Below are 13,565 nucleotides of genomic sequence, written 5' to 3'. Positions count from 1 at the left end.
GGAGTTTGGTTAGGGTTAAGTTACCAGCGTTTGAGGTAGGTTAACAAAAAACCATAAAAAATAGTTCTGAACGTACGAATTTTTCCGGTAAAATAGTGACAGCCTAAATTGAGGGGCATGTCCAAAACCAAATTAACCTTAAATCAAAGAGTAGTTTTCAGTTAGTATATTGGAGAAAGGATTTTTATTAGTATTTAGTGGTTAAAGAGTTATTGCCATAAATAGGTGTCGAAAAACGTAAATTCATTGTTGATGATTTTGGATCAAGTACCTATGAATGCAATATTTCTGGCCTCGAGTAAAGGTACATATAATAAGCGAACTTAAATGTAAAACTGGGACACTTTTCCTTGAATAAGCCTGAGTTTTGGCTGTTGGAACTAGGCCGTTACTATTAACTGCTGTAAAGACAAGAAATATTGTGCAATCTTTGTACTGTCTTCTGTGACATTCTTATGCTATTCCATACATCAATTGTACACAGCTGAGTGGAAGTGCCTGACACGAGTTTGCTGGCAGTTGAGTCATATCTAGGCTACCTAAGCAGCAAAAACCCGGTGATGTGAAAGTTGGTGGTATGAAATTACGAACTGTGTACTACTAAAATATACAGGTTCTAGTAGTAATACTTGGTTCAAGTGGTTTTACAGGTTACGGCTAGACAGATATGCATCTTTTGTGTCAAGCTTACTTTTGGGATTATGGCATGATGCAGCATAACTTTATTGCTGAAAAGCCTTGGAAAGTGCATTGGGGTTTAGGTAATGGTTGATTGTAACACTGCTGTCAGACTCCCGAATACCGTTCCAACGCAGTTTTTCTGAACTGAGAAATAACATAACTAAGCCTAAATTACAACCGCTTGGTAACTTATGACGCAGAGATCCTGGAAGTTGGCTTGACGCAACGGATACATTTATGTGACTTTGGAATCAGTGGAATGGTCAGCGTAACAGCCCGAGACTGTTATATTTACTAATAATTGAGTAACAGAATTATCTCGAGCAAAGTCTTGCGTATTGAACTGTTAGATCTATTGCATAAAACTTTTTCCTTACAGTAAACATAACATTCAAAATGCCTTCACTTTGAACCAACACAAATGCCAACTTTCCCTAGGCTCGCAGCCAGCAAACGTCAAGAAAACCAGCACAAAACAATGTCACATCACACTGAACCAGAAGTATTTTTACTTTTTATGTATATAACTAATAACATTGAGTATGGAACTTAAAACTGCTTAAAATTGTAGAGCGGTCCTGCCTGATTTGGTATCAAGATGGCCTTATAGTTTGTTTGTCTTATGAACAAGGGGTTCCTTACAATTTGAATCGTAAATCATGATAACTTGAAGTGAATAGTGCCATGTTCTGCAAACTTGATATAACAATGGATTCATTAGAAGAGATTGTAAATAAAATCTGACTTTCATGTTTGTCTGAGCTAGTGTGTTTGAGATAAACTGTCAAACGGTATTTATAATTATCTTTCTTGATTTCCCTTTTCAACAAATACCATTCGTTACTGGAATGAAAATTCATTATACAGACACCTGCATTTTTTTCCTCATGCAATAGTCATTGTCACGTTCTTTTTTAATTTGGAAGAAATGATACATTTGTGCAATGTAGCACCACCACCATTATTGAAACTGTTAAATAGTTGTCTACAAAAAGGTTAAAGTAAACCAACTACTAGAGACAGTAGTAACCATCAAAATAATATGAATTCAGTTCTTGGGTTTGGTATTTTAGACTGCCTATCCCTAGCATGTAAATATTTAATTCTCTCACCAATGCACTCTTTGTTCTAAATTTCATTATTATTAATCACTCTATTTAACATTTTTTCTGTTTCTAAGAGTTAAATTTAGTTTAAAAAATACTACATAGGTGAACAATCTACTCAAAGCACTTTAATGGCCAGTCGTGAAAACATAAATAGCTATCACATAGTTGTATCAATTCTTGATTGAGGTTTAGTCTAGTAACAATATTGATAATATCAGTATATAATTTCATTGTGTTTAACTCCTACAATGAATTAATTATACAATGAGTTTGTATTATTTATACTCACAAATACAATGAATTCAGTTGCAGATTGTTAGTTTTATATTAATATGTCTAAAGCTATACGAGTTGGAAGGGGTTTTCAAAAAAAGGTTGCTGGAGACCATCGCATTGTTAGATATCGTTGTGCTTTGAACAATGTCATATCAGATATGCTCAAGCAGAAGCCTGGTTGGGTTGAAGCAAAAGATGGAGAGGATTGGGATTTTTATTGGTGTGATGTTGGTTGGTTAAGAGAAAACTTTGATCATATATACATGGAAGAACATGTGCGAATTTGTCATTTTCGCAATCATTTTGAACTTACCAGAAAAAATCTTATGGTCAAAAATTTGAAACGACTGAAAAAGCAATTAGAGCGAGAGTCAAAGTCTGAATCTTCAAAGTGTGATTTTTTTCCAATGACCTATGAACTTCCCAGTGAATATCATATTTTTGTTGAAGAGTTCAAGAAAAATCCAGGAATAGTCTGGATCATGAAACCTATTGCTAAATCACAAGGTAAAGGAATTTTTTTGTTTCGTCGTTTGAAAGATATAACTGAATGGAAAAAGGAGGGCTATAAAGTAAATGGAGATGATAAAAAAGAAGAAACTAAGGATGTTGAAACTTATATTGTCCAACGCTACCTTGGAAATCCATACCTTATAGGTGGCAAAAAGTTTGATCTCAGAATTTATGTTCTGGTCACATCTTACATCCCTCTCAAAGCTTGGTTGTATAGAGATGGCTTTGCAAGATTTTCTAACACAAGGTTTTCCTTGGACAGTATAGATGATAGCTATGTTCATCTTACAAATGTAGCTATTCAAAAAACTGCTCCTGATTATGACCCTGAGAAAGGATGTAAGTGGTCATTACAGCAATTAAGACATTATCTAACTGCTAAACATGGTTGTGAAGTCGTTGAAAAAATCTTTCAGCAGATGAATGAAATATTTATTAAAAGTCTGCAAAGTGTACAAAAAACTATTATTAATGACAAACATTGTTTCGAGCTTTATGGTTATGATATATTGTTGGATTCGAATTTGAAACTTTGGCTTCTGGAAGTGAATGCTTCTCCTTCACTTACTGCAAGCAATCAGGAAGACTATGATTTAAAATTTGGTCTTCTGGAGGATGCTTTGTACATTGTCGATATGGAGGGTCGTCTTACTGGAAAAGAAAAACGTGTTGGTAATTTTGATCTTATGTGGAATGATGGCCCTATTTATGCAGAAGATGCATGTATTGATTCTCTTGGTGGCCCTTCCTATACAACAAATACATTTCTGGGCTGCCATAATGATAGAAGAAGGCAATTAGTACAAATGTTTAGAGCAATTCAATCTAAAAAATTTGCTCTTGGAAATTCTTAAACTAACCACTTGTTTGTGTGTATATTATACATTTCATGTTGGTAGATAATAATTTTTAGGTCTTTATTCACTGTGAGAGATATTATATATATGTGTATTTTAATGTATATATATATGTTATATACGTTACTAAGTAGCTAGTATATATAATTTTGTTTGTTGGGATAGGTATATATTTGTGCAGGTATGCAATTTGCACATGTGTAATCACTGTGAGAGACACTACTCACACTTTTGCTGTTTGTTATTTCACAAGTTATAAGTACAACTCTTTCTTGGACCGTTTGAAGTTTGTGGATGATTAAGACAGATAGGCATATCAACCGGATAATTTGTCTTTTTGCTTAAAACTGTTAGGTTCAATTTGTATAATTGCATGTTTCAAGCAGAGTATTTTTGCAGTAAGATACAAACATTGACTTATATGAATGTTCGCACATTACGATGTATTTTGGTGGACAGGTTTATCAACAAAAATTATCTTTTGATGGTACAACTATCTTGTTTTGATAACTCGTGGTGTAAGTTTATGGTAGAAAAATGCGATGCATATGTCAATGATTCCAAGGATAAACAATTTATTATCATCGAATTATTATGCATGTTTAGTGTTACTTATTTGTAATAAATATTTTAGTTGATGCACTGTGTTTGTCCCTTTGTCTAGTTGTGGTTTTTTGTATGCAAACTCTATGGAAGTGTCTTAATTCACTTGAAGGGTATTGTTGCATGTGAATACATGATGATTTTAAGATTTATTAGTTTTTACTGATTTTATATTAGTGTATGCATGTTGTAGATTGTTGGTAACGACTGAGTAAGACAGCATAATATTTATTTTCAGATTATCTTAATACTGGGTTTACAATGAATGTAAGAACATGTACCCAAATATTTGGAAAATTTTCTTGTGCTCCTTTTAGAAGGAAGTTTTTCACTCATAGCCATAAAATGTATCTTTTGAAGCTAACTGGAACACAATACTTACAAAACTGCAATTTTGGCAGTATTGAAGCAAGAGATTTTGAACACTTAAGCAACCTCACATTAGATTCTTTGTCGGAGTACTTCGAAAATATTTCTGAATCAGAATGTGTTCCAGAAGATTTTGATGTTAATTTAGAAGGTGGTGTGCTAACAATATTTGTTTCCAAACGTACTGGTACATATGTTATCAATAAACAAGCCCCAAATAAACAGATATGGCTGTCATCACCAATCAGTGGCCCCAAACGTTATGATTTTGTTAATAATAAATGGGTATATGCACGTGATGGGAAGTCTTTACATGAGCTATTAGAAGAAGAATTCAGCAAGCATCTAAATATGACCATTGATTTATCAGATCTTCCATACCATTGGAACTTTTCAAGATAGCGCAGCGCAAATGAATTTAATTTGCAAATGGCTTTCTTTTTTACAATCATTGAAAAATGTTGTACGTAGTGCTGAACTCGTGTCTGGTTCTTTGTCTTGACAAACATGAATGTTTTGTTTCAATTCACTCATGCCTTGAGTTCATGTTGTTGAAACTTAACTTTCACTTATTGCTCATTTGGTTGTTTCTAATGCATTTTTTGTTTTTTTCTGCGTTATGATGGTGTATGCTACACAGAGTTGATGATTGGTATATACTGTTTTATCAATGCTTTTAATGATTTTCGTACTTATTTACTTGAAATGATTTGGTAAGATCGACAAGGAAGCAATATAAACTAATTTACAATTGAGTGCATTGGATGGTATCTGCAGCATGCATTTGTTCTATAACATATTTCAAAACAAACAAATTTCTTATCTGGATTTGTCATATTCAGATCACTATTGCAACAGAAGTTTCATTGTTTTATGACCATCGAATACTGCCTTTGAATTGTCCTGCAGCTAAAGTAATCAGCTTATACAAAAAGCAACATCACTTGATCAGGTAACTGCTCACCATATATATTGTGATACCATCAATGTATAGAAAATGAAGAATATCAGGCAGTTTAAGTGCTGGCTCACAATAAATGCAATTAAGATTTCCTGTTATCCAGTGGTGCCATACTGCTGTAATGCCCTTGGGCAAGGCATTAACGACACTTGCTCCTGTCCAGTGGACCTTGTAGACAGTTCCAAATTCAGGAATATTATAAAAAATCCAAATACCCAAATGAAAAATTTTTTGATAATTAATCGGAACTTGCACAAAGGCTAGATCAGTAACTGGGGCCTGAGCGATGAGGAACCATCACCGGGTTTAAGTCATGAAAAAACCTTCCTTAGTCCGAGGACAAACATCATTATACCATAACATTACATTTTTAATATAATATAGCAGGGCTCACCAAACTACCCCCACGGGCTGGTGTCCTGCGATATTAGTTTGTCCAGCCAACCTCACTGTACCACTAATTAGCTTGTTGTATAGTAGCTTATTGAGCAAAGCGGGAATTTTGCCAGCGATCGTCAGTTCTCATGCTTATCTGGCCCTATATGAAAAACGTTTACTGACGCCTGATATGTCGTTGTTAATATTTTAACAGATCCTATAGAATCCGTCAAGCCTTCAAAAATGTTTAAATTTCATTGTTTTATTATGTGGTGAAATTACTCAAAAAAAATCCTTCATGAGGCTCCCTGATATTCTGCATATATTGGATTTATTATGCTTTAAGCCAATGTTTCTCAAAATCGTTTTTAACTACAGAGCACCTAATCTTGCTATTTTGCTTTGCGGAAGACCAAGAACCAAGTACATATTTAGGAGGTGGTTTGAAGTAGCAGTTTGACCCCCAACAAACTTATAGATAAATGGTTAAATAGATAGATAAATAGTTGCATGCCCCAGTGCTAATACCTCAGTATATTCCTAGTTTGCAACATTTTATAATTGTTGTAGTGGACCACAGAAACGATTTGTTTGGCAGAACAATTTGAAGAGGCCTAGTTTGAGAAACACTGCCTTAAGCTATACCTTCTCAAACTCCTGATTAGAGGTTTGATACAAAAGATCACATTTCCGACTTAATTTTGCCTCGCTTATGTAATGCTAATGTAAAGCCTGACATTTAAGTCCACCATATTCATCGAAATCACAATTTCAAAGGTTTGTCGGCTATGAAATTAGGAATATTTGTAACGGTCTTAATTTACAACTAAAACTGATATATATTTAACAAATTTTGTTCATCTTTGGAGTAACGCAAATGTGACTCAATAATTACTATTTATAGGCTACTAAAGAAGACTGAAAAAAGTTTGTACATAAGTTGCAACCCCATTATTTTACATTGACGTAATCAGCTTTCCGTAGTGCGACTATTGTCCTAAAAACTCTTCTTTTCATCTTTTGTAATGCATATATAGTGATTTCTTGGTCGCCTATGCATTACTCTGAAGATGGGACAACAGATATGTTCAGATATGCTTTGTAAATAAAGAATATTATAAATTCTCCTGTTGTACTGATGGCAACATATTGAACTATGTTATATTTCCGGTTTTTCAGCAAAATGTCCTCGCTATTTCCAGCAGCCAATAGTCCCCAACGACATTCTGCGCAGGCTGCAACCAAAAGAAGCAAGGTTTCTTTACAACCAGGCCACTCTCTTATGGATTGGATTAGGTTAACCAAGTCCGGTGTTGATTTGCGTGGTACAGGGCCTAGGCTACTTGAAGTCACTTTGGAAGAGTTAAACAAGCATAACAAGCCCGAAGATTCTTGGATTGCTTTAAAAGGTTATGTTTATAACGTAACAAGATATTGCAATTACCACCCAGGAGGGCAAGCTGAACTCATGAAAGGAGCTGGTAAGGATGCAACAAACATTTTTAATAAGGTTCATCGATGGGTAAACTTTGAATCTATGCTGCAAGCCTGTCTTGTTGGGAGACTTGTAGAAAATACTTCATTTTCTTCTAAAAAACAGCTAAGTTTACCACCACATTCAAATACGCTTTCATTGAATTTGGCTTCAGATCTAGCCACTAGCAGCACACAGTTACTTGTGAACGTTTCAGATTCAAATACGGAAGTATCCGATAAAGTAATAATGACTTGGAATCAAAGCAACACAGATGTACATGTAACATGGTCTATGAATGGTACTTCACTTAGCAAGTATGATCTCGTTTGTAACATTCATGATGCTGGTCGTCTGTTTCAAGGAGAAATATATTTGGAAAATGAAGTATTGATGATTGGGTTAGAATTAAAGGAACAAGTCAAAAAAGAAATTTCAGTAACTCATAATAGTCTTAATAACAGCATTATGGTAACATTGGAAAAGTTTGCTGCTGACAAAAAATGGAGCATATTAGGTTCTGCCATGCAAAGTCATTGCCAAAGTATACCACGGAGTTTGCACAATCACCGATACTATTTAAGCCATTTAATATCTAAAACTGCTATAACCCATGATACTTGCTTGTATCATTTTAAACTTCCAGATTCCTGTTACATGTGTGTTCCTGTTGGTTATCATGTTTATCTACAAGCAGATATTGGTGAAATTTGCATATCAAGACCTTACACAATTGTTGTTCCGGACCTATGTAATGTAAATTCTGAATTGTTACTTGATGGGCGCAATTTGTTTATGATGATAAAGGCATACAATGATGGAGCATTTACATCAAATGTTAAAAATTTAAGAGAAGGTGACACTTTATCAATTAGCACCTATGAGGGCACTTTCTCGATAAGTATGTTGTCGTTATATCAAAATGTATTAATGCTTTGTGGTGGCACTGGTTTCACTCCAATGATACGAATACTCCACTATTGTTTACACAAGAGCAAGAAAACAGTACAGCTTGCATTTTACAACAAAACGGTAGAAGACATTTTATGGATGGATAAACTAAGCACTTTGTGCATGCAGTTTTCTGGTCGATTTTCAATTCGACATGTTTTATCTCAGCCAGGCAAAGAATGGAATGGAGAAAAAGGGCGGATTGCACTTGCTCACTTACAAGACATGTTAAATGCTTGTCAAGATAATGTGTTAGTTTTGGTTTGTGGGCCTATGCCTTTTACAGAGCAGGCCTTGAGGTATTTGTCTGAACTCGGTGTAAATTCAAATTCCATATTTACTTTTACCTAACATTTGGTTTCAAATTGTAAAAACTAGTTATGTAATATATGCAGAGCGAATCCAAAATATCATTTTATTTGCCATATTAGAAGTACGATCATGAATTGTTGGTATATGAGGTACTAATATATTAAGCTGTAAACAGGTTAAAATGTGTCTAAGCATCATATACTAACAGAATGCCGGCAATTGAAGTATTGTGTATTCATAAATTTACCACAGTTGACTTTCATGTGATTGCCCGGGCCACTTGAGTGTTTACTGCTGATTTCTAATTAAAACCCACGCACCAAAATTATAATCTTAGAAATACGTATTATCCTCTTTTACAGTTATAAAAACAAGTCAACAAAGTTTTTAGTACATGTCGGCTTTTCAATGTGAAGTTTACCACTGTTTTTCTTGAAAATTTGGCAAAATCGGTGAGATGGACGATGTAGCAATGGGAAGCGAGTTTTCCATATGGCTGTCAGAAAGTAGCAAACAAATAATAAATGTCAATTTTTCGGAATGTAAGTTCGCCATAAATTACGTAGGCAATTCAGTTGATAATAAACTTATAAGTCTTTTCGAAAAATACCGCGCGGGCCACGGGTTGGACACCCCTGCAATAGTGTTTGTCTATAACCGCTTCGTTAATAACGTCACTTCGCCGAAAAAGTCGCATTTCAGACGATCTCGTAGAACTCTTGTTTTTTACCAATAGATTGCTTCAATGTCCCAGGTCGCGTGCAGAATTAGGCTAACAATTTGCATGAAAGTAGCTAAAATTGGGTTTTTAGGCCAAAAATTCTCGTGTTTATTTTGCGCCTCTGTTAAAAAAGTTTGAATCATGACTTTTTTTCATGGCATTTTATGGAATGGTAAGTAGTCTACTAAATTGACATGCAAAATTTCAGAGAGCCACATGCAGGATTTTTCAAGTAATCAGTCTTTCAGTAAATTTTCTGTATAATAAAACAAACACGGATTTTTTGGTGTTTGACGCCTCCTTAAGGGTGAAAGTTAAGAGTAACAAAAATTTTCAAAATCTTGCGTTTTAGAAGATTGACATAGACACGATGAACTGAGTGTGCTACATATTGACATGCCTTTCTTCAGCCTGTTTGATACATACGTTTCCTAAGTCAGTTTTAAAACTGTGTCCGAATCGCTGTTTGCGTAATCACTCCTCTTTTTATATAGGCCTACTAGCCATTAAGCCCATATTAGCAGGTACAGGTAGGGTTAGTTTAGATATCAATAATATTTACTATCCGAATACTTGTTTTAGCTAACCGGGTAATAAACGGTAAGCAAAAAGCAACTTTTTTATCCTAATTTTTTGTAAAACATAATGTGTCAATTGTAAAAACGTAAGTAGGCTATAACGTAGTTTTTCATAAAAAAAGCAAATATATGTTTAAAATTTAACAAATTCTTAATGATTATTTAGTATTTTTGTTTTATGCAATATCATTTATTTTTAAACTTAGCAAATTCAGTCAAGAGCTTTCTTTAGAAAACCCGCCCAATCCAATGCATCTATTAGGCCTAATTAGACTGTTAATGCCTTGAGGGTAACTTGCAGTTCCACTTGCGCGTTTTGATCGATTTGTGTATTGTTAGCGACATAATAGAACGAATTCTTCAAACATTTAACGTTTTGTAAACAATAGGAAGACAAAGAATTGTGAACTAAGTTTTAAATTAAGTACAGCATGGAGTCAAACATCACTTCTATTCTGCTAAACTGCCCGTTCCTGAAAACAGAGGAGTTCAAAATTTATAAAAAAAAAAGGCGTAAAACGCACTAACAACGTTATACAGTTGTTATCTTGTTAACCTACCAAATTTTAGGCGAAGGGAATGCTATATCCATGAATTGGAATTATCTAAACCCAAAGGCTATAGCCTATTTGTCCTTGAGAACTCCTTTGCCTATTTAACTCTTGACTCCGTTGTTTATGCTATGTCTTATTGTTTCTTCTAGCAAGCACAGCACTCATAAAAGTCCAGTTCTTAAAGTACAAAATGTAGTCGTACTAATTACAAATTAGAAGAATTTCACTCCAACTTTTTGCAGATGTTTTCCAGACCAACAGCAAATCACGAACCTTTCTCAAAACCAAAAGTAGGCTATATTTTTGTCTTCTTCAGTCAATAAAACGTACATACTTTGTATGTATCATAACTAGGGCCATTTTTATTTTGACCTAAAAAAAATTTTTTTTGACTTTATTTTTATCAAATTTTGACTTTATTTTGACCTAACGAAATTGCTTATTTGTAAAGGCCACAGTTCTTCCTCCAGTTACCCAAACATAATATTTTGTCGATTTCAGACCCAAACGTAATATTTTGTCGAAAAGTCAAGGTGTTTTATGGATTATAAAAAGTGCGTCGTGTTTTTTGGCGATAGATTTAGGTAGCTTGTGTTATTTTGTCCTTGTGAAAAGGGCACTTTGCCTCGATTTTCTCCACATGGTAAATTCTAATAAACAGCAAATTAAACAGGGAATGCTTGTTGTTGCTCCAATCCAGCTTGATGGCGTTTACTTTTACTGTGGCTTTCAACAAAATACTTTTTATCGCACTTCACTATAACCTCGCAAATATTGCACCTTAAATCACCCCCGGGAGTTGCATTAAATACATCAGAAAAATCTCGACAAATCTGTCTAACTTTTGCTGAAGTCGATTTAGCTTGCTTAGGCATTTTTGTATTACAGAATGTCAGCTATTCCTAAAATCCAAACTGTTGATCTTCGAAAATACTACGTTTATGAAAATGAAGTGTTTTATAAGAATTATTTAAATACGTAACAATCAATAAACAATGGACAATTTGCGATAAAAGTTACTGCTGATCCAAGTGGGCATTGTGACTTATTTCCTGCTTTTATGTGTTAATATGGTTTAATTGTGTCGCAGTTCCTGATTTACAATGCTTTCACGAGGATTTTTACAAGAATTACTCTCAAGAAACACAAAAACTTTGTAAAAAGCCATATTTTGAAAAATTTTGACTTTATTGAAAATTTTGACTTTATTGTAAATTTTGACTTTATTTTGACCTATTAACTTCTTAGAAACACCCCCCTAGGTGCTGAAAACAACTTTATTCTTTGATTCGTGGTCAGACGAGGTCCTTAAAAATTTTTGACTTTATTGACTTTTGCGGGCCCTAATCATAACCAATTACAAATGGACACGACATAGAAAGATATCGTTTCTGACCAACAAACTTTTGACAGCAAGATAACGTCAAACGAGAAAAGTAAACAAGCAAACATGGTCAGCTTTACTATTGTTGGCATAAATGCTACTTCTAACCACAACCCATATGCTCTAAGCCACAACCCATCACCTAAAAAGTAGGATACTTTAACACACGGACACGCGTCATAGTTAAATTCCAACCAACTTATAGCCACGTAAGACATAGTGCGTATATCTTAGACTTAAATGATACATTTTTCATAGCCAGAGAACACTCAATCGCTTAATAAATACGCCAATTGTCTATATTGTTACAATTGACTAATACAATCGCCATAGTTGTTTGGCGCCAGGTAATCTAAACTTCCATGGCTAAGGATTTTTATCTTTGAAATAAAATAACAAGCACATCTTCGATCTTGCATAAGTGCCTCGTCGTGCTGGAGAATGTCGTTTTCTTAAACTTGGTTTCCAGATCGCGTGCGAGCTGGTTGGTTATTGTAGTGTTCACTTGATTGTTTCTGTTGCAAGACTCTGACATCATCGATATGCGGTTGTCCGCAACCTTCTGATTATGTAATGTACTACGTGATGCAATGGGTGGCTTGTCACAATAGAAGAGGATGAAAAGAGGGTTTACCCTTTATAGCTTGGTGCCCTAAGCACCTATATTGCTTGCAAGTTAGTCCAGCACTAGTTTCATGGTACGATAGCTTACTTGCAAAACAAACATGATGTAGTAGCCTATATATCATAAAAAAGGAAAGAGTGCAAATATTCCTGACTTACCTGCAAAAAAATGATGAAATACAAAAATATACAACTTAATCACCGATCAAAAGAAACAATAGCTAGTCGTACTTTGGATAAAAACAACCAATAGAAAAAATGTTCGACTCCTTCCTCACAATAAAAGAAAAAGTAAATTTTACCTGACGGTTTGTACTGACATTAGTACTTTGTATTTTAACTTAAGCATAAAACTCACTGGTTATTGCAAACAGTCAAACAACCTTATCAAAGTTATAACTGCCGAGGCGCAGCTTGTAGGAAGAGCATTTGGACGTGCCAAACAAAAGGAAAATAACGCCAGAATGCAGGCTGCTGCGAGGGCATGGGGCGGGAAGTAAGGTGCAGAATCTGCTTCATCTTCCAGTTCGTTGAGAATGTCTCTGGATGAAGCGAAGCAATTTTTAAATGTCACTCATCTAAACAACGCAGAACAACTTACAAAGAATTATAAATACTTAATGAAAGTCATTATAAAGCAACAGGAGACTCCTTCTAGGTACAATCCACGGTTTATCGCGCAAAGCAAAGAAATGATTCCGAAAAAGGGCCTTCTGAGAGCACGAAAGAGAAAGTTGACAAGAAAATGACAAACCATGAAATTTTTACATAGTTGCAGAACTTTTATCGTGCCAGGGCTTTTACCGAGATGTTGCGCTTTTTGAAGGAACTATGGCGATTTTAATAGTGAATTGTAATAATTTAAATAATTGGCGTTTTCTGTAAGCGATTGTGTGTTCTCTGGCTAGGAAAATGTTTCATTGTGAGATATGCGCGTGTTGTATTAGCCTACGTGGCTATGCATAGCTGTCCTGTTAAATTATGACACCTGTACGTGTGGTAGAGTAACCTAGGTTTCAAGTGCTTGTAGTATGCTTAACGTTTAGTAGGTACACGATATCTCGTTGACATAATTTTGTCACGTAAATAGCACTGGCAAAGTGTTAGTGGTTACAAAGGAAATATTCTGTGACATATTGATATGTGAATTGGGATGTAAAACTGCTGGCCTTAGCTGATTGGCAAAAGCGATAAATAGAATTGATTTTGGTTTCATCGTC

At 34.7% G+C, this 13,565-nt stretch overlaps 3 protein-coding genes across 4 annotated transcripts; all 3 read left to right on the top strand.

The window, feature by feature from the left end:
- Positions 1-2,101: 2,101 nt before the first annotated feature.
- Positions 2,102-4,278, top strand: LOC143463528 (putative tubulin polyglutamylase TTLL9). The gene has a single exon (XM_076962036.1). The coding sequence runs from the start codon at positions 2,123-2,125 to the stop codon at positions 3,431-3,433; it is 1,311 nt and encodes a 436-aa protein (XP_076818151.1). The 5' UTR covers positions 2,102-2,122; the 3' UTR covers positions 3,434-4,278.
- A 12-nt stretch (positions 4,279-4,290) lies between these two features.
- LOC143463529 (frataxin, mitochondrial-like) lies at positions 4,291-5,251 on the top strand. Its single transcript, XM_076962037.1, has one exon. The coding sequence runs from the start codon at positions 4,301-4,303 to the stop codon at positions 4,808-4,810; it is 510 nt and encodes a 169-aa protein (XP_076818152.1). The 5' UTR covers positions 4,291-4,300; the 3' UTR covers positions 4,811-5,251.
- On the top strand, positions 5,173-8,809 carry LOC143463527 (cytochrome b5 reductase 4-like). 2 transcript variants are annotated; one of them, XM_076962034.1, is made up of 2 exons: positions 5,173-5,360; positions 6,927-8,809. In XM_076962034.1, exons 1-2 carry the CDS (start codon positions 5,173-5,175, stop codon positions 8,521-8,523), a joined length of 1,785 nt encoding a protein of 594 aa, XP_076818149.1. In that variant the 3' UTR covers positions 8,524-8,809. The 2 variants fall into 2 exon arrangements, with proteins under 2 accessions (XP_076818149.1, XP_076818150.1); XM_076962035.1 differs by lacking the exon at positions 5,173-5,360 and adding an exon at positions 5,370-6,524.
- The last annotated feature ends 4,756 nt before the right edge of the window (positions 8,810-13,565 follow it).

Source organism: Clavelina lepadiformis, chromosome 6 (genome assembly GCF_947623445.1).
Source record: "Clavelina lepadiformis chromosome 6, kaClaLepa1.1, whole genome shotgun sequence".
Taxonomy (NCBI): domain Eukaryota; kingdom Metazoa; phylum Chordata; class Ascidiacea; order Aplousobranchia; family Clavelinidae; genus Clavelina; species Clavelina lepadiformis.
Note: the sequence above shows the minus strand (reverse complement) of the source record. Positions and strands in the feature narration are given on the sequence as shown.

Bases quoted from the DNA above. Each gene is read 5' to 3' on its own strand.
- LOC143463528 (XM_076962036.1), top strand. From the start codon at position 2,123: ATGTCTAAAGCTATACGAGTTGGAAGGGGTTTTCAAAAAAAGGTTGCT.
- LOC143463529 (XM_076962037.1), top strand. From the start codon at position 4,301: ATGAATGTAAGAACATGTACCCAAATATTTGGAAAATTTTCTTGTGCT.
- LOC143463527 (XM_076962034.1), top strand. From the start codon at position 5,173: ATGGTATCTGCAGCATGCATTTGTTCTATAACATATTTCAAAACAAAC. The intron at 5,361-6,926 runs GTAACTGCTCAC...CCGGTTTTTCAG, and splicing joins AAGCAACATCACTTGATCAG to CAAAATGTCCTCGCTATTTC.